At 54.0% G+C, this 19,651-nt stretch overlaps 1 protein-coding gene across 1 annotated transcript; it reads left to right on the forward strand.

The window, feature by feature from the left end:
- The first annotated feature begins 300 nt into the window (after positions 1 to 300).
- IL10 (interleukin 10) lies at positions 301 to 3,534 on the forward strand. The gene is made up of 5 exons (XM_009958566.2): positions 301 to 459; positions 1,853 to 1,915; positions 2,218 to 2,370; positions 3,076 to 3,141; positions 3,442 to 3,534. Exons 1-5 carry the CDS (start codon positions 301 to 303, stop codon positions 3,532 to 3,534), a joined length of 534 nt encoding a protein of 177 aa, XP_009956868.1.
- The last annotated feature ends 16,117 nt before the right edge of the window (positions 3,535 to 19,651 follow it).

The raw sequence follows: 19,651 nt of genomic DNA on the forward strand, positions 1-19,651 counted from the left end.
GCAATGAAAAAAAAAAAATGCAGAGTCTAAGCACAAAAGATTTGATGGGGTGTGAGGAGAGGAGGGGGGTCAAGAGAACAGGAAACCCAAGTTGACGGGAAACCCAAGTGACATTTGGTTTTAATGAATGACTTAAAACCCCAATATTGCTCGCCAGGAAATGGGGAGAGGAAATTGAGCGATGTTTTGAGAGTATAAATGAGGGGCTCCATCAAGGTGAAGGCTGCAGATCGGCTTTTTACCCTCCTGTGAAATTCAACCGGGAGCTGGACCAAGAGGCAAGCAGCCCGATCTCACAGCATGCAAACCCGCCCAGCCCTGGTCTTGCTGCTCCTGGCTGCCAGCATCCTGCCTGCAAGGTGCCTGCCCGCCGAGCCCAGCTGCCTGCACTTCCCCGAGCTCCTGCCTGCAAAGCTCAAAGAGCTGAGGATGAAGTTTGAGGAAATTAAGGATTATTTTGTAAGTACAACCCTGCTAGCCTCTTCTCCTTCTTGTTTTTAAATTTTTTTTTGCAAGTTCAGTGATTTGGATGAGCGGCAAGGCAGCTTCCTCCTGGCAGAAATGATTTGGTCGTGTATTGTGTTACGGGCTGACGGGGGTGAGCAAGAAAAGTTCAGTTTCATTGCTTGTTGAGAGAAAACATGCAAGGGTTTTCTTCCTAGTTTTAGTTACAATGAACCCAAGAGATTTCATAATGAATCTTTGTGAACTTTCCTAACCAGACTTCCACCTAAATGTTGCAGACCAAATTATTCACTGAATTAATAGGAAGGAAATGGTCCCTTCTTCAGGGCAACGAGGTCCAGCCTCACTGAAGTCAACGCTAGATGAAAAGGGAAATCTTTTGCTACAGACTTTTTCTTTGAAAGAACCACAAAAGCCTGAACATGGTATTTTATGACTGGAGAAGCGCTACAGCAGCTAGCACTTGCTGTGGTGCCTGTAAAAGGTTGCTGCTTTGCACCGCAGCTGACGGGAGCCTCGGGGTTGCTGAGAAAGCAGCACAAGATACACTCAGAGCGTTTGTCACTGCATCAGTACCGATAGAGATGGTTGGTCACATCTTTGTTACTATTTTAGTTAATGTCAGTGTGTTTTAGCAATAAACCAAGATAATTCTCCAGATCACATCTCGAGCTAATGTCATGGCTTGTATTTATTATCAGTTGAACATGGCCAAGGCTTCAGATTTAAAGCTTGCTCAAATCTCCCAGTTAATGTTGGCAAGGAATATTTTTAACCTCTCAGTAAAGCTTTAAGTACCTTGGTGCCATGGAGTGATGCTTTGGGTGGTGCCAGCTCACCCCACCGTCACTCTCTGGTCCTCCAGGGCTGATGGTGCAACAGAGGCACCACAAGAACAAACACCCTCTGCAGATCCCTTTTCCCCTGTTGACTGGAGTCTTAGAGAGACAACAAAAACAGGGGGATTAAACCCTCCTGCCCTGGCAAGCTTGTGGGCAGGCGGGCTGGGGTGGACACTTCGCTTCCAGAGGCTGCCGTAACTCGGACACCTCTCTGAAGAGCGGTGCGGTTTGCATCAGCACCCTTACACAAACAGCCCCTGCAGCCGACGCGAGTGTGGAAGGAAGGAAATCGTTGGTTCTGAAGTTTGTGATTTCATCATTTTGCTGTCTTGACCTACGAGTAGTTGCACTGCAAGATTATGGACCAAGGGATGGGTGACTCCTGTGGCTGGTGTCAGCACGCTACGCACACAAGTGTGCTGGGCGCTCTTTGCCTTCGCTTCAGGGAGACCATAAATGCAAACAAGCAAAACGACCGTTTTGGGAAAAATAGCGTTGACCGCCTGGCTAAGGAAAGCTCATGTTTCCATCTCTTCCTTCTACAGCAATCAAAAGATGATGAACTTAGCATCCAGTTGCTCAGCTCCGAACTGCTCGATGAATTTAAGGTAAGATTTCTCACCTAAGTCGCTTATCCTTCTCCATCCCTCGGCCAGTGTTTTGTAAGAAAGGAAGCAGAATGGAAATTGGGGCGTTTCCTCATGTGCCACAAGGGCAGCTCTCCAGCCAAGCGGTGACACGTGTGTCTGCGGCAGGGCTGACAGGTGGTTCCCCCCATATCGCAGCCGCAGCGAGCGGCGCTGAGGCGCTGCGAGTGCTCTGGCCACCGCCGCGATTCTGATTTTTAACAACACCCACGCACGTCAGCGCTGGTGGTCGGCCCCGACGCAGTTACCTCCTCTCGCCCCAGGGGACCTTCGGCTGCCAGTCGGTGTCGGAGATGATGCGTTTCTACACGGAGGAGGTCCTGCCCAGCGCCATGAGGACCAGCACGCACCACCAGCAGAGCATGGGAGACCTGGGCAACCTGCTGCTGAGCCTGAAGGCGACGATGAGGCGCTGTGTGAGTGGGGCTCAGCGTGACGGGGAGGGGAGGAAATCGGTGCTCCGGCGAGGCAGGACCAGTCCCGGACCAGCAGCAGGGTGGGCAGCGGTGCTGGGTCTCCCCAGGAGCACGAGTGGCGTGATGGCGTGGAGGAGCAGGGCTCCGGGCAGGCGGGGGCTGGCAGACCCCACAAGGATGGGGTTTCCTACCTCCTGCTCTCCAGGCATTTATCAGTTAAATAACGATGATTCAGAGGCTCAGTTTCGGAGCACGACTTATTTGCAGCCAACAGAATCTGGCTGAAGAGATAAAGGGAGGGAGGGTGGAGGGTCCGTCCCTTACCTGGGCGCCGGAGCAGCGTGGCTCTGCGACGATGCATCCCGAAACTGCTCCTGGCGTGGCCGCAACCCCATCACCTGCCGCAGGCTGAGTCAGACAGGACGAACCCTGCCCCGGGCAGAGAGCATCCCTCACCCAGGGCAGTCAGCAGCGGGCACAGGGCTGGGAAAGGGCGCAGGGTCCGCGCTCGGCTCCTCTCATCGGCGTACGGTGCAAAGCAGCCGCAGCCGCTGCCCCAGAGAGACCCACGGCCGCGGTGGGGAAGGGGAAGGTGGAGACTGGCAGGGCGGCAGTGACGAGGGGCAGGAGGAGGGGAGAGCTACTGGAGCGCGCCCTGGGAAGGAAACCCGTGTGGTTGAAGCTGTTGGTCTCGTCGCTTTGCAGCACAGATTCTTCACGTGCGAGAAGAGGAGCAAAACCATAAAGCACATCAAGGAGTTGTTCGACAAGGTGAGGTCGCCGCTCGCTGCGGGGCTGCGCTGGGGTTGGGAGGAACCCGCCGTCCCGGGCAAGGCAGTACGTTTTACTGACAGCTTCAACTTAGGACAGAGAACAGAATCTAAAAATGTGTTTATAAATACCTAGGGCAGAGAAATCCAGAGAGCGATGCTCGAAGGAGCAGCTGGAGGGTTCCCCTGAGGGGCTGGGCAGAGAAGCTGGAGATGTCAGGGGAAGGAGAGTATGTCTGGCGATTGTACATCACTCGCATCGTCACACTCAGACTTAAATGGGCTTGGCTTTCACTTGCAGATGGACGAGAAAGGAATCTACAAGGCCATGGGAGAGTTTGACATTTTCATCAACTACATCGAAGAGTACTTGCTGATGAAGAGAAGGAAGTGAAAACACCCACGGGTCTGCGTCTTTCAGACAAAATCCTGCTGTTTTTTTCAGAAATCACTTTAGGCTGCAAGAGCGCATGAGAGATTAAGGTATCTTAGGGTTCAAGTCAAGAACTACAGGTCAAAAACTTCCAGTTCAGTATTGTATTTGAAAGTCTTTTTTTAACAACTGAATTTAATATTTATTACTTCTAATACCTCAGTATTTATGTTTACAATATGTTTTGAAGAAAAGTGTGATGAGCTTGTAAAATACTATTTATTTTTCAATATTTTAATAGTGTTTATTATAGTGTTATTTTATGCATAGCTTCAAAACACCCAAAGCAGCATTCTTCTGGGGAGCAGAAAACGAGCAGAGCTTACGCTGAGTGTAATTTCACTGAGCACAGTCACCTGATCAGGAGCAATTCCAGCTCTGAGTTCAGCAAAGTTTAATTTTAAGCAAATGAGCACTCTTCTTATATTCTATCCCTCTATTTATTTATGCAATCAAATGTTTCTATGTATAACCATGTCACTGTCTCTGGTTTTGCAGTTGGAATTAGGGACTGAAATATTCAAAATTATTCCATGGCCTTGCACTGAGCAAGATAACCATAAATGTAACCAAAGACGGGGTTTTTTCTCCTGTGCATGACAAGCAGCGTGGAGGAGGAGGAGGACCAGCACTCCCGTGAACAACACGCTGTCATGCCACAGCAATAGATCTGTTAACCCCACCGCTAGACTTCAGCCTAGGTATTAGTCCAGGTTAATAAAAAAATAGCAGTAGGAATGAAATGTTTGGTTCTAATAGAACTTGACTTAAATGTTGTCAATGACTGACTTCCAGAGCTACTGGGTCGGCCAGTCTGCACTTTTGAAAGTTCATCTTACTATTTTCCAGTCTTTGATTGGGTTTTACTTGCTGGTTTGTTGTATTGTTTTGGGGGTTTTTTCTCTTTTAGAAATTAGAGGATATTTAATTAAACCACCATTTTAAGGTGGCTTGGGTAATTTGCATTCAAATCCATAAGGCTGCAGGCAGCACTGCCAATATTCGGGTTTGTGTCATTTCTGATCCTGCGCACGAGGAGCCGCAGCAGCCGAGCGCTGCGGGGGGAAGCGGCTGCAAGAGCCGCTTCGGTGCCCCCGAGAGAGGCTGATTTTCGGGCTCCCCTTCCTCCTTGCCCCAGTGTCCTGTGCGCCCCCAGGACTGCTACAGGGCACTGAGCCAGAGGAAAATGCCACAGCCCAGAGGCATTTGCTTCTAATATTTAGAAGCATTAGGGCATCAATACGATGAAACTCTGTCAGTTTGTTGTTTGCTTTGTAAGTTACCACTGAAGAGAGGCTGTTTATACTTGATTTATTCTATTTTCACATTTGTGGTGACAGAAGGGCATTCCCGCTGGCAGCCTGCCTGTACAGGAACTGGTTATCCCAGAGCAAGGGCAGCCCCAAAGCAGCGATGCTGCTTCTTGGGTCACTCCTTCTGCTGAAAACAATCGGGTGGCATTGGCTCAAGGGCAGTGGGGGAGCCAAACACTGTAAAACTTAAATTAAACTTCTTACCAGGACATGTTAAACTCCTGTTGAGCTAAGCCTGTACTCCTTCTTCCACCAAACGCCTTCACTTCAGTGTTGTAGAAGCAAGGACGGCCCCAGGGCCACGGTGGGAGCCAAGAGCATCAGCAGCTCCATTCCCGGGGGGGTTCGTGCTGGCAGGGGGCACCATGCCTTGGCACGGCTTCTGTCGCTGTGTGGACTTTTGCATGTTTATCTGTATGAACAGAAATCTTTTATTTTTGCCAATAAAGACTTCCTAAAGAATAAAGCCTCTGTTCTGTTCTTGCAAGTTATTAACAGGGCCGTAAATCAACGCTGGTGTGTGGATGCTGTGGCCAGTGTCAGCGTGCTGGGGAAGAGCCCAGCAGACACAGATCCAGGTGGCAAGGACCACCGAGGACGTGTTGCATGCCTTGATGACCACAGAAGTGAGATGACCTGAGGTCCTCACACTTAAATACAAATTTCTGACAAAATTTGCTGGAGCAAAATACCTGCCAGTGATTTCTTACAGCAGAGAAACGCTGGCCCCAAGGTACTCCGTGGGTCACTCCAGCCTCTTCAGCCTCTAACTCCAGCAAGTGTTGCAGCTACTGCCCATTTCAGAGCAGCATTTACAGTTAAATAACTGGAATGTCATGGAGCATCACCAGGGCTTTAACATCCCTGCACCTCCTTTCCTCTGACTTACAGGAGACAGCACTGCAGCCTGATGATCTCCCGAGATGTTCTCAACTTCACATTTGGTCTCAGTCAGGAGCAGGCCAAACTAGACCAACATAAATTAACAATAGAACTGCTTGTTTTTCTTCAGGCTGGGGCTTATGTACCCACGCCCGCAGAGCTGTATAAACAGCAGCTGAATCCTGAACAAAACCGAGCAGGTATGCACAGAGAAATATACGGCTCTGTTACCAATAAACCCAGAATTCAACCGGTGTAACCATTTCCAAACTCCAGGTCGCACTGGCAGCCCAGCGCAGGCACTGGCAGGTACCTGTCTGGCCACATTCCTGTTTCACTTTCAAGCCTCTTTCGTTTTCACTGCTCTCTGCCCTTTGCTTGCAAGTCCAGCAAGACTCCAGGGGTTTATTGGCAGCTAAGGTTTCTCTCCTCACTGCTCTAGAAACAAAAAATTTTCAGTTTGTTCGAGAACTTCTAAGTCTGTTTCTGCCCAGCCTTCAGTGTGGTGTTGGTCACTGGAATTGCTGAATTTGCCCCAAGAGATTATTCGTGCTCTCAGTAAAACCTGCACTTACGAGCACTGCTTGAAGCTTCACCCCAGGCAGATCTGGTCTGCATGCTCCCCTGAGCCCTCTGCACCTATTTTCATCCCTTTTATATGGCTCCTCTTCTGTAGGGAGGCAGGAAACAGCTCTCGGACCCGATATCCCCAGCTTGAGGCAGAAGCCCAAGGACCTTCATGAGCGACATGGGTGGCTGGGCTCTGCGCTGCGCGGAGAAAAGGGCAGCGTCAGCTCAGCTGTGGTGAGTTTTTCAGTAAAGCTCAGTCACTCTGGTTAAAGCAACCACAGGAAGGAAGCAGATGGGATGCCTCTTGCTGTATGGAGAATGAAGGTTTCCAGTTACCTGATGTTACAGGAGCTGCACGATTCGGAAGAAAATAGAGGCAGAGCAAGTCAGCAATCTGGGCAGGACGGCTGCCTGCTCGCGGTTCATCAGCGTGGGAGAGGAGCCGGCATGATGGGGAGATGCAGCTCCGCTCCTTCGAAACTGGGTTGGGAAGGTGGAGGGACTGCGGAAAGGTGCTGCAGGGCTCCCAGCCAGGGGCACGGGGTCGCCTGAGGGAGAGAGAAACGAGAGCCAGGGGACATTTAGCGCTAGATCGCCATGCAAGCCACGTGCAGAGAAGTCTGTGCCCTTGGTCACCAAGACACGGGGAGGTTTGCATCATGACGCAGACCCGGTGGGCAAAAGCACGCAAACATACCCCTGACTAAACATACATGTCATCTCCAAGGAGTTTTAGGAAGGGTGTTCTGGAAATCCCAGCAGAAGCCATCTGGGCAACCAAAGGCAGCGTCTACCATGGAGAAATGACATGTCCAGTGGAGGAGCAGTCGCTATGATTCATTTCTGGCTTTGTCCTCAAGCGGCTTTTCCCATCGCTAGTCCAACCCTGTCCCCGACCAGGAAGCACTGCTTAAAAAAAAAAAAAAAGAAAAAGAAAAAAAACCCCAAGCCCAAAGGGCAGCCTGAAGGGCTGAGAAACACCAGGCACCGCTACAAGTCATCCGTGCGACTCATGGCACCTACCTCAAACCAGAACCACAGCACCAGCACCACCCAGCTTCCCACTTGCGGCACCTCGCCGGGCTGCACCCTGACCTGATGCCCGCTGCACGTGCCGGGTGTGAGCAGCAGCTGCCCCACTGTGGGTCCCAATGTTAACTAACACACGGCAAAACCACCAGTGTTTGGGGGGGAAAACCCAACAAAACCCAGTCTTTTACTACAGCAGCGTGTTGCCGTCGCAGCGTGAGCTCCGTGCGCGCCCTCAGAGCTGGTTGAAGGAGCAGCGGCCGAGACGAGCTGAGCCGAGAGCCGGAGCGCCGGGCTGGGGCTCAGCCCTGCCTCTGCTGTGCCAGATCCCACCTGGGCCGGGCGAGCTTCAGGATGAGACCCCAGGAATGGCATCCCATCTGCAAAACAAATCGGGATAGTGTTCCCCTGCACACCTCTGGTGGGTGCAACCTTCTGCTTCTCCTGCAACGGGGAGGCTGCGTGCCCCGGCGTGGTGCATTATCCCCCATCGCTTGGTGCTGATGTAGTTCTTGCCAATCGCGGTGTCAGTCTGGCTGTTACAGTAACAGCACAAGACTGTCACGTAGGTCAGAGGTGGTGGTTTTCTTGGGTTTTTTATCCCACAGAAGCAAATGGTTTCCTTGCTGGGTATCTTCTTCCTGAGAGTTCAGCCCACTGCCTGATCAGCAGCCCCGGTACCTGGGAGCCTGAGTCAATCCTGCCTGCCTAAGCAAGGCTGAGCTTCTCACCGGGCCAAACGCCATGTCTGGACCGGGCGATGCCAGTGCCACCAAGATTTCTGCCTGGTGCGGGTCGCAGATCGGTAAGCCACTTTCTGGGTTAAAAAAAAAAAAAAACAACAAAAACCAAAACAACAAAATGTTTAAATACTAAAACCTAGAGGAAAAGAATTGGAGATTTGGTGTAAATACAGAGGAGGGGAAGGTTTATCAGACCTTTAGTTCCCAAGGGGCTGTTGCACCATTCTTGAAGAGCAGCGCATCACCGTCAGGCCAGAAATAAACCTGCCAGGAACGGTGTGGCCAATCCAGCCCACTCTAATGCAGCCAGCGCTACAGAAAAATCCCATTTCTGCCTCCCAGCACATCCCATTGGTCAGTGCCACTGGCGCTGCTGCCTTCAGACAGCGATGCCAAGAGCCACCACCTGCTTTTCCTTTTCCTCTTTAGAAAGTGCAGCCTTTCACTCAACAGCTCTGTCTTTGGTTGAAGCCACACTTTTCCGACAGCCCCGGTGCAGGGCAGCGAGCCCCGTGTGGGCTCCACAGCACAGGACTGGCGCACGGGGACAACCCACTGCGGCCGGCGAAGTCCAGGCTTGCCCAACCGTGCCACCACGCAGGCAGGGGTTTTCATGGTGAAACCGGCTGAGCCGCAGCAGATGAATCACTGCCAGCGAGCGCCCGTGTGGTGATCGTCCCCGCCGGCAGCGGCATGGCTTTTGCAAGGTGCTGCAGCGCAGGCAGGCGCTCGCTTCTCCCACTATTTTTCCCCATTGGAGAGAATCCCGGCTTGCGGGGGATTCTCTCACACCCAGCCAGAGAAAAGAGAGTGTGGATGGCGGGTTTGCAAAGGGAAAAAGTTAGTGGTTTCACAAGTGCTTTAGTTTCACTGCTGCAACTTGTGCAGAAGCACATACGCACGTGGACAAAATTCCTGAGGACTCCAGAAGTGCCCGAGCATCAGCTGCTCCCTAGTACATAAGCAAGTTTCACTTCAGATAAGGAACATGCCAAGAGCAGCAACACGTGAGAGCATCTGCTGCCTGAAGGAGCCATCTCTTCTGCTTCTTTTTTCTCTTTAGAAACTTTCCTGAAGACCATAAACACCCTGGTGCTGGACAGTGTGTACTCGCTGTCAAGAAAGCAACTAAACATCTCGGTCATCTTCTGTTGGCCAACACGGGGAGGGCAGAGGAGCTGATCCCGGCTGAACCAGTACAAGTGTCTCCTGAACACAGCAGGGCAGACACAGACGTCTCCTCTCGTGTGCTGGGCATGAGGAACAAAACCCCACTGGTCTCTTCCTTGTAACAGGAAAAAAAAAAATTGCCTCTTGCTCTGAGGAAGATGAGCATCTTCTCTGGAACCCTTCAGCCTCCCAGGGTGCCACGAGGACCAGGGACTTGGCTTTCAGTGATACGAGGGACCTTAAACACTAAAAGGGCAAAATCAAAACAAGTAAATTCCGTTTTAACTATTTTTAAATCGCAAAAGCTTTCAGGACTTTCCTGATTTTAGTTGCGGTTAATGCTTGTTATTTAATTTTAACTGGCTGTGCCACTCAGCCCCACGCAGCTCGTGTCTCTCTGTCCTAGATTTTAGCAGCACGTGACTCAAATTGGGGCTTTTGTCGTGAAAGAGGTCAGATAGAGCAGCGAAAACAGGGTGGCATGCCCCGACTGGGCGCACGCGTTCCCCACGGGGAGCAGGGGGAAACGGGGATGGCCCCGGCTTTGCAGGCTGCCACTTTCTTATCTCACCTGCGCCCGGGTAGCGAGAGCCTGACTAATACCAGGCGCGGGAAGGCGCGGGATTACTAAAGCCGGGAGCACGATGCCGCCGACACCCTGCTTGCTGCAGCCACGCTTTCGGTGCTTGGGGGCCTGGTTTCTGGGAAGGGCTCGTCTCCATCTCCCGAGGCCAGCGTCCCCTGGACTCACCGGGACTTGGCTGGAGGGCAGGACACCAGCTCTGAGCATCTGTTCGAGCCCAGGAAACCGGCCCATCCCACCCATCCCCGTGGGGCTCTGCTTTCGCTATTTCAGCAAGTGAAATCTAAGGCCGACACCTATTCATCTGTGCTCGGGTTTTACCCGTAAGACGGAGGAGCAGCAGCTCGGCTGTCTCTCGGTGAGAGGCGTGCAGGGGCGCGTGCGTTCCGTGCCGCAGCGTGGGGTCTGGCACAAGTGGGGCGGCGGGGGCTGCCCTGCCCCAGCGTCGGGGGCAAGCGGGTCCCCCACGGGGATCACACGCGAGGCTGATGAGGGGGTGCTCTTGCTTTCAAGGAGCAACGGGAGTTGCTCAGTGAGCGCAGGAAGGTGCTGGCAGCGTCGGTCCTGGCTGTGCCCCTCTCTGGGGACAGAGCCCGGGGCACTGCACACCGCAGGGTGGGAACCCCGTAAAACTGCAGGTTATAGAAGAACGGGCCTTGCTGCTCGAGAAAGTCAAACAATATTCAAGTGTCACTTTGGTGCCTGTAAAAGCCCAACCATCAGCTTTTTGCAGGCTTTCAAGTTTGAGGGCAGGTTATTCTGTAGGAAGGATTCCACCAGCTGACCCAACATCAGCGTTCCTTCTCTAACACTGTGCAGCAGAGTTTGTCCTAACCCTTTTCGGAGCTCTGCAGGTTCCTGTCACAAACTCATCTGCTCTCCAGCAGCATGGGAAGAAGCAAGGCAAACACACACACACAAAAAAGAAGCGTAGGTTAACACCATCTTCTCCTCAAAAAAAAATGCCATCAACAACAACCAAGCACACTGATCGTTGGCCAGGCCCTGTACCCAGCCATTTCCACCCTGCTTCACCAGTCCAGCATCCCAGTGCAGAGCTTCAGGAGCCACCCGCCCCCCTCTCCAGCTGCAGCACCAGGACAGCGATGGGAAGCCAGAGCAGAGCAGCCCGAGGGCTGCACCCCGTGCTCCCCATTACCGAATCCCCCCAGGTCACACACACGGCTGATAGAGATGGGGGTCCCAGCGGGACATGTCTGAGGTGGGCGGGAGGGATTCAGCCCCGACGCCCGAGCCCGGAGGAAGCACCGCACCACTTCTGCTGCCGCCGCAGGCGCCGCTCCGAGCAGAAAGCGAACGGCAAACAAAACTGGTAAAAGGGGCTGCGGGGTGAGCAAAGCCAAGCGCTTCCCCGCTTGCACCTGCAGCTGGCGAACGGGGCTCGCGTGGGACCGTGGAGAAGTTTGGGAGCGAAGGGGCCGGTTCTCAGAAAGGTGCCCCGTTTCAGCGAAGCTCCTTTCCCAGGCGGGGTGCTGGGCTCTGCCGCCAGCCGAGCCCCCGGCGCGCCCCACCGCCCGCCGAGGAGCCCAGCACCTCCCGCCTGCGTCTCCTCCCCACGCAGGAGGTTTCGCAATGACTAAGGGCTGGTTACCCTCAGCCGTACAGAGACCCGCGGCAGGCTGGAGCGGCAGCCACCTAACAGGAACAGCAGCCGCTTGCTTTCCCCTTGGCGCTGAATCGCTTTATCCTGATACGTCCTGAGGCTGAGGGGAGGATTCAGCTCCTGATATTGAAACTCAGGCCCAGGGCGGTTCGCAAGACGCCTGTCAGAGCACGAAGCAGCAGGCTGACAGTGCGACACAGAGATGCACGAACCCTCTGATATTTTTGGGTCCTATCCAGCAAACATTAGTTTGTGAAAGAGCGCGGTACGGATGCACCGCCTCGCTCTTGGGGCTGTTAGATGATGATGCAGAGGAAGAAAGGGAATATGTTGAATTGATTCTTGTCCACGCCAGCTCTTCAGATGCTTAAATCAGAGCGCCTCCCTGGGCTTTCTGATGGAAGAGGAGATGCAGATTCCAGCCCACAGCGTAGGGAGAAAATCTCATTTGGATTGTTTAACCCAGCCAGTTCTCATTTTCCACCTCTGCCTTCTGTGATCTGTTGCCTTCTGCCTCTTGGCAGGGTCTCTCCAGCATTTCGTCACACCCTGAAGCAACAATATAGTTGTCTGCTCCAAACAATGGAGCTGGACTACAAGGTTCCTTTCCTGGCAGTAGTGCCAAATTTCTTTTTCCCTGAGCTGAAACTTCATTTCCCGCATCTTTTGCAACGCTGACCCCAGCTGCTGCGAGCGGCACATCCTGCACACCCTCTCCATAACCTGCTCGCAGCTTCCCACTGCTGGCTCAGCCAGAGCTGCTCTGATTCTCAGAGCGGTGAGGAACAGCTTTGCCTTTCCTCGTTGGAAAAGGTGCTGCAAAAGCCTGGAGCAGGATGCCATGGGCCTGTTCTAACCTAGCAGGGCAATTTCTGGAGAGCACCTTACTGTTAGCAGAAAGCACGTTCTGTTCCTGGGCACCTCACTTTTATGGCTGGGTCTAAATCATCGGCCATCGCTGCCTGTCATTTTACAGTCAGCTCCAGCAAGCTCTCAGCAAAATCCCTCTATCCCTGGGTTCCAGCAAGCCTGATGCTCAGAGCTCCTTTACAAATCTGGCATTTCTGAGCATTAAGCAATTTAGCTGTGGCAGCACGGCTCATCCCAAGCTCCACAGCAGGAAATCCTGACAACCCTCTGATATGGCTGATCCTGATTCTTGGAAAAGTACAACCACCATCTGATTTTTCACAGAAAGTTTCACTTTTTTTATCTTGTGCAGCTTACCCAGGGTACAAACCAACCTAGGACAGAACTGCAACCCAAGTCAAAGCCTGCTTGGCCAACAGAAGGCTACAGTGAGCTTCCATTCGATTTAGAGCAGGCTTGCTGATAGCCCACAGCTGGAAAAACATCTACTCTCTCTCCATCACAATCCTTGTCATTAGAAAACCAAGGGCACTAGCAAAATAGCAACCGTGCACAGCAGCTTAGCAGTCCCCTCGTCTCAATTGCACAACGCGCCTTCCTGTCCCACGCATCCACAAGTCCCTTGAGGACAGTTTGTCCTTCTGGGGATGTCCAGGGTTGACCAACACTGTGGGAGCGCAGCAAACCGCTGCTGTGGCCATGTCTCGAGGAGGGGGAGATGCAGTGCTGTCAGCTCTCTGGGCCTCGCCTCTGTCCTTGCAAGAGCAGCAGCTGCTTCTTGCATTGACAGACAAGGAAACAGAGATCTGTGTGATTCATCTCTCAGGTAGCAGCAAACACTGATGATCTACCTGGAGCAGAGCCAGGCTTTTGATCAAAACCAATCTCCTCAATAGTGAGAAATATATTTTTTTTTTTTTCCTTAGCAGGAAGTTTGCTACTAAAAATAAGAAGCTGGGGTGAGGAGAGAAGGTTTATTTTCCTACTAACTGATGAAAATTTAAAATGTTGTGGTGAATCTTTCACATATTCCTTCAGAGTCAGCAGGTCACACGTACAGTCCCTTGATTTTGCGTGAAGCGTTGGGCGGCGACGTCACTGCACGTACGTACATGGATTACGTGGTGGACGAGGATGCTAAAAGGTTACATTAAATCCAAATTCAAGTTGGATTCTGCAGCTTCAGCTCCAAAACGAAACACAACTATTGGCAGAAACCACATCCCTTCAGCATCTATGGCAGCACGGGATGCAGTCGGATACCCATGAGCTTTCATCTGCAATCGTGCAAGCGCGCTCACGGACGGGAGGGCTGCGGTTCTCTTGGGGCACCCAGCCTGGCGGCGCGGGGGCAAGGGAGGGCTGTGCGAGCATCGGCTCCGCTGGGGCTCCCTGGAGGCAGAGGTCAGCCCTCCTGACCGGCGCTGTCTCAGCAAGTTCTGGATACGAGGTGTGGAGCAGAACCTGCCCAAAGGCTCTCCAAGCCTCAGGCCAAGTGGTGGCAGGAGGCTCCTAGGACGCGGCTAAAACAAGGTCAGCCCAGTGCCAGTGTCACAGGGGCGAGGGCGAAGCCAGAGGTCCCTCAACAGCGCAGGGCACAAACAAGGGAAGAGGCATCAAGGCTACAAGCTATGTGTGTAAGAGGACAACAGTCCTGAACGCTCCCAGAAGACCTTAAATTAAGTTCAGAGGCAAGTCCTGGATGGTGGGGAACCTCGGGAAGGAAGCTGCACGCTGCTTTTGCCATTTCGCTTGGACCCAGGCATCTTCTGCGTCTAGAGCTTCAAAATTGAGCCCTCAAAGCCCAGGGATGCCCTTTGCAGTCTCTTTGTGACACTTCTCCAAAGCTGAAGGCAAGCCCAGGGTGACGGGAGAGCGCTTTGGAGGACGGCTTTATGAGCAGACACCAGGGAGGGTGTCCAACTGCAGGCCCTGGTTCTGGGAAGGAGTAAGAGCGATGGCCAAGGAACCTGCTGCTGCAGAAGGAAGGGACGCTGAGGCATGCTTTGGTGGACGCCAAGATGTCCCTCACGTTGAGCTGGGAGCACGGGCACACCAGAGCAGCCTTTGTTTGTCATTGTCACCCAAAACCACTGACAGTCGTCACCAGGCTCCAGACGATGGGTGTGGGATTTCATTGTCTGCATCACCGCTCCCAAACTCCAGTTAGGCTTGAAGTATTTTCAAAAAGACTTAGCAAGAGAGACTCTCACATGCTTATCTCATTGCCCTTTATCTTGATGGCTCATCTTCAGCTTCTAGTTGAAATCAGCCATCTATGCCTTCTTCTAAGTCAAGCAAAGGTCAGGATGAACCAACTGACATCAGTACGAGCGTACAGAGATCGCAGTGTTGTTCTTTACCAGCTGGAGCTACCGAGGAGGACATTAAGACCTTCACAAATCCCGTTCTGGTCAGCATCCTCCTTTTTCCAAATAACTTGTAGTTTCAGAGCATCTCCACTGCAAAAAGTTGGAACAGGAAAAAAAAAAAACACAACGTTATTCAAACCTTCAGCCTCTTCCTTGCACCCAGGCTGGCAGAGCTGCTGGGATCCCCAGCAGCCGGTGCCCTGGGCCTCCCATCAGCCGCCCCATCATTGCAGCATCCTCCCTCCCCGAGGGAGCTTTCTTGGCTGCGGAGACAAACCGCCCATTCCCCAGAGGAGGCAGCTCTGGTGTGATAAAGCCCAGGGGAAGCAGAGCAGCTCACCCGCTCTCCCCCCAAGCACAGGCACCCTCCTCGCCAGCCCGGCAGCCAGCGCTGCTCACAGTGCGGGGGCTGCTAAACCCCGTCTGCTAAAGGGGGCCGAGGGGCCTGGAAATATCGCTGTGAAAGGACGGCAGTGGGGGACTTGGCTGGGTCACAAGGGATCCACCCGTTTCAGAAGGCTTGGATAGACCCTGTGCGAGGACCTACCCCTGCACCAAAGCGCTCGAGAGCTCAGGATACCCATACCGGGGGTGGGGGGGAGGTGTGGGGGTGCACACACCCTCGTGTGGGGGTGCACTGGGCGCTCTTCAATCCAAACCTGCTTCACTGGCCCCAGCCCTGCCCAGAGCATCCCCCTGCTGCCCCTGCCCCACGTCCCCAGGTTTCCGTACCCCGCTCCCACCACAGCTGGCAGGGCTTGCAAAGAGTCGTGGCCACCATCTCTCACATGTGCCAGATCAGTGCCTCCTTCAGAGATTTTGTATCCTGGCTCCCTTTTGAGGGTTTTTCCCAAGTACGACGTGTAAGCATTGGTCTCACATCCCCCAAGCAAAGCTGGATTCCTTCACGTTGCTTTTTTCATCCTTACCTGACACCAGCGAGCAAATGGCACCGAGCATTCCCCCAGCTCGCAGTTGCCCTCTCCTCTTGTTCCTCAGCCTATTTATTTACAGCGCTTTGTGAACAAATCTGTCTAAAAATTTTGCTTTCAAACCTGAAGCAACAAAATACGGCCCCGTATGAGTAAGTCTCTGTTCTCACCCAACGCCCACACTGACCCAGCTATTCCTTTTAGTATCAACAGCTTTACAGAAAACAGACCTCTGTTTTTATCCACCTAGAGAGACACTATGAAAGCAGTGACAGAAAGAAAGAGTCTGGTGTGCTGCGGCGAGCACACAGCCCCTCTGAAGAGAGATTTCTGCTGGGGCGGGAGGGAGAAGTGGTGGGTGGAGGGAGGTGACACCATGCTCACCCCTTTCTCTCCCAAAGCCAGGGACACGCAGGAGAGCCTGGGGAGCTGCAGCACAGCCACCCTGAGGAGACCTGCTCTTTGCTGGGGCTTCAACACCAATGCCAAAAAGGGGATGGGGTGCAGCCCTGGGAGCAATCCCCCACCCCAGGCAGGCAGCTAGGTGGCCGTCGCTGCCTCCTCCGCTCTGCTCTTCCCTCCCCAAACAGACAGAGCAACACCTCAAGCTGCAGATCTCCCCACTGGGGTTGAGATTCGTGTCAGTAAGCACCGTGATATCCAGAGCAGGCTCTCAGTAATAAAGGAAACCTGAACCTCAGCCCCTCGCCCCATGAGACAGCCTCAGGGTTTGCTCACCAGGATTACGTTTGTTTAGAAAAACTTCTCTTTTTTTCCAAAACGCTGAACCTGTGCAAGCCCGTCAGCCCCAAGGGCAGCTGCGGCTGCCTGTGCTTCACACCTCCCAGCACCGTGCATATTTGTACAGCCCACATTTCCACTTCGGAAGAGCGAACGGCATCGTGCAAACAGACATGACTTACTGTTAGGGTTTTGCGTATTAGCTCACTGTTTTGGAACGTGGCAGCTAAAGACGTGACTCCTCCCTGCTTGGCTTTTGTGAGCGGGATTGGAGGAGGTCACCGAGGCTCCTCTGCTCGTCCGTCTCCAGCTCCCATCTCGCAGAATCTTGGTGGGGTTTGACTTTCTTCCTCCCAGCCCGGTTGCACGGCAGCATCCCGCAGCAGCACATCGGAGCAGCCCACCTACCTGCCAGGAAGAGGACGAACGCCCCTGAGCCCTCCCTGCTCCACTGCCCCACGCTCGGGGCCACCCCTGCTCACACCCCGGTGGTGCAACGCCTTCTTAAGCGAAAGCAGCAACGTGCCACCCCGCGCCCTCCATCCAAGAGGCACGGCCTCGCAGTTAGGGCAAAGATGGGACTTTGGTTTCGGGGTGCTGTCCCAGCCGCTCAGCACAGCACCCAGACACCACAGCTCCAGCCTCTCCTGCCTCCCTTACACCCGCAGGGCCGAGGGGAGACGGCACCTCGACAGCCCAGCCCGGGTTACAGCCCCCAGCCTGTACCTGCAGCCGAGCATCATTTACACCTTGAAAAACGTGAAGCACAATTCCAGCCTCATTTCTTTCCCCACCCACTGGACAGTGAGGGAGCATCCAGAGGCACTTGGGCCCGAGGCCCATCAGCTGCAGAGCCAAACTTGGCGCTGCCTAAACGGGGGACCAGGCTGCCCTGACAAAAACCCACCACAGGGCTTGTTCTGTCCTGTCCTGCCTGCAGGCAACTGGGGACCCTCGCGGTGGTCACAGCATAAAAAACCTTGGGGGACAGAGCACCAGAGGTGATGCAGGATGCTGGGGGTGAGGGGTCCCACAGGGCTGGGCTGGGGCCACCCGTGCACCCTGTGTCCCATCGATTGGCCACACGGGCAAACTTGCACTAACCCGGCTCTTCTAACCCTGCACGAGGACAGCACGACGTTAGGTTTTGCAAACGTGTTGAAAGCACCATAGAGAGACGCAGCCTGTCAGGCTTTTCTGAGACAACTGGAACGTTTCCTCCCGGCAGACACAAGATCGAGCCGTTTGCCAGAGACCAGCCCATTAAAAAGTGCTTGTTCAAGCATTTGTAAGTGCAAAGGGGCGGGTTTGCATCGGGCGGAGGCAGCTCAGCTCCGGACCCCAGCAGCTCCAAGTTCCACTTTCAGCCTCTCGCGTTGCAAACGCCGCTGCAGGGTGGTAGCGTTTTGCTAACTTCTTGAAAAGACCGAAGCTTTTCAGTCAGTGCCTCTCCAAACCACAACGTGTGCCGACAGTTGTGCTATGCTGCCGGCACACGGCCGCGGCTGGAAGCCGAAACGTGGGACCTGCAGAGCCACCCTCCGAGCTGCTGCTCCTGGACGTGTCCCTCCTGGCAGCACCCTGCATGGGGCTCAGCTAAACCCCATCTGCAACAGGGATAGAGGGGGGCAAAAAAAAAAAAAAAAAAAAAAAAAGAAAAAGAAAATAAAAGAAAATAGAAAATACCCACCTCAGTTTAGCAAGAACCAGAGCACGCCCCTGGCAAACCTCACATTTCAAGACCACCAGGAGTTGAGGTGTGTGGAGAAACTTGGGACTCCCGGGGCCAGAAGACTTGCGAGAAGGGAGCAAAGCCATGTACCACCTTGGGCTCCACAGCTGCTGGATGAGGCCAAAGCTCCAGGCCCTTCGGGGGCTGACATTGTCCCCTCCCCACCACATCGGATCCTGTCCCTGCACCTCAGAATTTGCCCTGCGTAAGCTGGAAGGAAACATTCCGACAGCGGCAGCAAGAGGTCACAAGGCTGACGGCAGCGGAGAGGCACTTAAAGCAAAGGCACGACGGAAAAAGCAGTAGGACCCACCGAAAACATCTGCGAGGAGCAGCTATCCCGCACCACGGGCAGGGGCTCTGCGGACCCGGGGCTCCCCGAGCAGCCCGGCAGGGTGAGCAGGTCTTACCTGGGCCAACGCAGGATCCTCCCAGGCCAAGAAACGCTCGAAGCGATGGCTTTGATGAGCTGCTCAGAACTGGGGAGGTGCTGAGGAAGCCCCCAGGACCAGCCCCGCTGTGTCCTTAGCAGCGCGGGTCCCGCAGGAGCAGCCAGACACAGCCCCGGGGTCTGACACAGAATTCCAAAGCTGATGGCACAGGAGTGGACATCGGAGCAGATTCAGACTGAATTTCACCCAAATACAGATTGAAAATACCTCTGGGCACTCTTGCAGGTGGGGAAAGGAAAGGCTGTTTCATCCCATCAATCCCATTACACCCAGCAAGAGGCAGTGTGAGAGCCAGGGTTGAAGATGTGGTTTGAGCAAAGGAGCCCCCAGTAACTGGGGGGGAGCACCGGGGCACCCCCTCCAGCTCACCATGGCTGGTCCAAAACCTGCATCATCTGCACCCCAGCCCGGCTGCAGCCAACCTGCATTGTGGGGTGCACATCCCACCCCACATTTCTATACCCCCAAAAGGCCCAGAGGCTCCTGGGGCACCAGGACCCTTTCCAGCAGGGGAGGAAAGGCTGGGAAACACCACCACCCCCCCCCCCCCCCTCCCCACACCTCCATCCCCAGCACTTACTGCCCCATCCCAGGATGGGCCGGGGCAGAACCACCAGCCGCTTCACCCCGGGAATCTTGTGTAGTTCCGAGGTAGCCGGGTGCTGCGGGAGAAGCAAAAACCTGCAGCCGGGTCACAGCAAGAGGTTTCGGCAGCTCCGGCGGCAGCAGCGCGCGGCTCGTTCCGCCGGCGCCGTCAGAAAGCACAGCTCCATCAGTCAGAGCGAAAAATAACCCGGCTCCAAGCGTGAAATATTGAAACAAATAATCAGATAAAGCCCTTTGTGTGGCGTGCTGGGAGCCTTCCTGCTCTGCGGTTTGGCAAAGCTCGAGGGCAGCACTCCCGTACTCCCACCTGCCCAGTGCTCAGCTCGGGCTGCAAACTCCCCCAGGGGGATGCCCGGGGGTGCCCAGCCCAGGGCTCAGAGCCCAGCCCCGAGTCCCCCAGGGAAAAGTCCCACACGTGGGAAGCAGAAAAGGGATGGTTTGGAGTCAAACCACCTGACA

Source organism: Leptosomus discolor, chromosome 21 (assembly GCF_034619465.1).
Source record: "Leptosomus discolor isolate bLepDis1 chromosome 21, bLepDis1.hap2, whole genome shotgun sequence".
Classification (NCBI taxonomy): Eukaryota; Metazoa; Chordata; class Aves; order Leptosomiformes; family Leptosomidae; genus Leptosomus; species Leptosomus discolor.